The sequence below is a fragment of the Triticum dicoccoides genome, chromosome 1A, assembly GCF_002162155.2.
Source record: "Triticum dicoccoides isolate Atlit2015 ecotype Zavitan chromosome 1A, WEW_v2.0, whole genome shotgun sequence".
Taxonomy (NCBI): domain Eukaryota; kingdom Viridiplantae; phylum Streptophyta; class Magnoliopsida; order Poales; family Poaceae; genus Triticum; species Triticum dicoccoides.
The window spans coordinates 519,320,391-519,322,499 of NC_041380.1; the positions used below are offsets into that span (position 1 = coordinate 519,320,391).

The 2,109-nt window shown below is 46.7% G+C and overlaps 1 protein-coding gene across 3 annotated transcripts; it reads left to right on the top strand.

Annotated features, from left to right (window-relative positions):
• Positions 1-354: 354 nt before the first annotated feature.
• LOC119285078 lies at positions 355-1,795 on the top strand. Of its 3 annotated transcripts, none has more exons than XM_037564310.1 (2): positions 355-510; positions 1,230-1,795. In XM_037564310.1, exon 2 carries the CDS (start codon positions 1,232-1,234, stop codon positions 1,613-1,615), a length of 384 nt encoding a protein of 127 aa, XP_037420207.1. In that variant the 5' UTR covers positions 355-510; positions 1,230-1,231; the 3' UTR covers positions 1,616-1,795. The 3 variants fall into 3 exon arrangements, with proteins under 3 accessions (XP_037420207.1, XP_037420198.1, XP_037420190.1); XM_037564301.1 differs by having other exon boundaries at positions 355-505; XM_037564293.1 differs by having other exon boundaries at positions 355-501.
• Positions 1,796-2,109: the final 314 nt, after the last annotated feature.

Here is a 2,109-nt window from a genome sequence, read left to right on the forward strand (position 1 = left end):
TATCAGGGCATGAGATTTGTGACCACGACGACCACCATCTCTCCTTTAACAGTGAAGATGAATATGAAAAATTTATGTGTGTTAGCCTGGTAGCTACCATATTCTTTTTTTTTAGCATCCCATATTTTTTTTGTTGAACTGCCAATTGCATCTCTTCTGTACTTTCTTCCAAGGGTATTTAGCATTTGTTGAGCAAAATAAGATTTGAGAGAGAGAGAGAAAAAAAGTTGGCCCAACTGAAATAAACAAAAGCCTAACTAACTAGCCCATGGGCCCAAAAGGGGCAAGCACAGTGCCACGTTACCCCTGCTTTCGCTGAACACGTGGTGATCCAACCCACGAGAGCACTAGACGAGGAGTGAACTGGCCGAGCGAAGCGAAGAGGGGATTGGATTGCCTCGGTAAAAAGAAAGGATTTCCTTGGCTGCGTGGAAGGAGCGAGAAGAGGCGAGCTCTCGAATCTGCGGCGCCTCGTTTCTTCGCCGACTCGATCTGCTGGCGGTGAGTTAGGTTCCTTCCGCTCTCTCTCTCTGCTTGATCTGTTTACCCCCCGTCTGGTCTTCTGGTTCTTTGTAGCGTCGTATGGATAAATCCATATGAGTAGCGTTCATGTAAAATTAGGAGTGTATTTCTGCAGTCAGTGTGATTTGGTTTGTAGTTGCTCCGGGGAATTGATCGAGCAAGGGAAAGTGGGAGGCGCAGGTCGCTGGAGCAGTTGATTTGTGCTCTGTTTTTAGATGAAGAAAAGGGAGTCAAATTAATCTTGGCGCTAGTATAAGTAGCAAGTTTTGGTGAAAGATTTAATGGGAAAATTATAAGCTGAGATCTGTAGCATCGTGATGTTTGATAGTTTCTGTGCACAAGCGCGCGAGCAAAGAAGAGATCACTGCGTTTCTGACTGAACCGAGCAGTGTCGCTTTGGAACTTCTGTGGCTGCAACTGTAAGGCACAGCTAGAGTAATTAGCAATTTAACACTGATGCTTTGTGCCATGGATGGGTGTCATAATCATTGTGCCATGAACTCTGCAGTAGCTTTGCCTGCAGTTTCCTTTGTTGCGTATAATCAGGAATATAGATAGCTTGCCAAGGAGGAGGGTACTTTATCTGCATCTTGTCAAATACTACTTCTGAAGTTCTGATTAAATAGAAAGCATTTTAGCATGATGCTACTGTGTATAATGTGGTGTCTTGGCATCGAGTTTTCATATCTAGTGGCATATCGTTGCAGGCATGGATGGGAAGAACTTGGGCAGTGGGCAACTAGCTCAGCAAGCTAAGCCAGATGCCTTGACAGACGATCAGGGGGCAGCCCTGAAGCACACTGCAGATTCTCACACCGGAAATCCGACTTCAGTGAATGGTCACAATTCTGTAGATATGAACATGGAAGCTGCGATCTCAGCCGATGATGTCATGCGAGCCGGTGGCTTTGGCGCCAAAGACGACATCGGCAGCCTCCTACCGACGGCGATGGACTCCACCGACTTCGAGGCCTCGCTGCGGGATGCCCGCGACTTTGAAGGCGAGCAGGAGCAACCGGCGCGCCCTGGGCTGGGTTACAGGGCATCGGAAGCTGACACGGGAATCAAGCCGTCGGAGGCGCCACCGCAGTGATCCTGCTTTCTTGTGCAACTTCTGTTTCAGAAAGACAAAGCACGCCATCCATGTTTCTGTAGTTTTCCAGCTTCTGTTGTGCTTCAGTTGGTAGCCCTGACATCTTGTTGTTTTGGTGCTGGATGAATATGAGCTTATGAACACACGAGTTATGCGAAAGTATGGTTTTATTTGGTGTTGTGTTGCCCCTGATGGTTACAGTTTATGTTGTTATCCCTTTGGTCAGAAGTCAACTTTTTTGTTTTCAGGAACAGGGGATACTCCAGCCTAGACAAATAAAGAACCAGTGCAATCCTTAGTGGCAAAAGCTTCATTGAAGGAGAGTTGCAAATATTTTCGAGAGACCACGTAGTACCACTCTACTCTCACAAGATCAGTGTTCTTGGGTGTTTTGCTCTTGGCTCTGGCTAACACACAAGTTAGGAAGCTGGGAAGTAGTATTCTCATTCCATTAGTCCCTTGAGACGAGTGTTGGGGATACACATAATAGGTAG

Coding starts and splice junctions, on each gene's coding strand:
- LOC119285078 (XM_037564310.1), top strand. CDS start 1,232: ATGGATGGGAAGAACTTGGGCAGTGGGCAACTAGCTCAGCAAGCTAAG.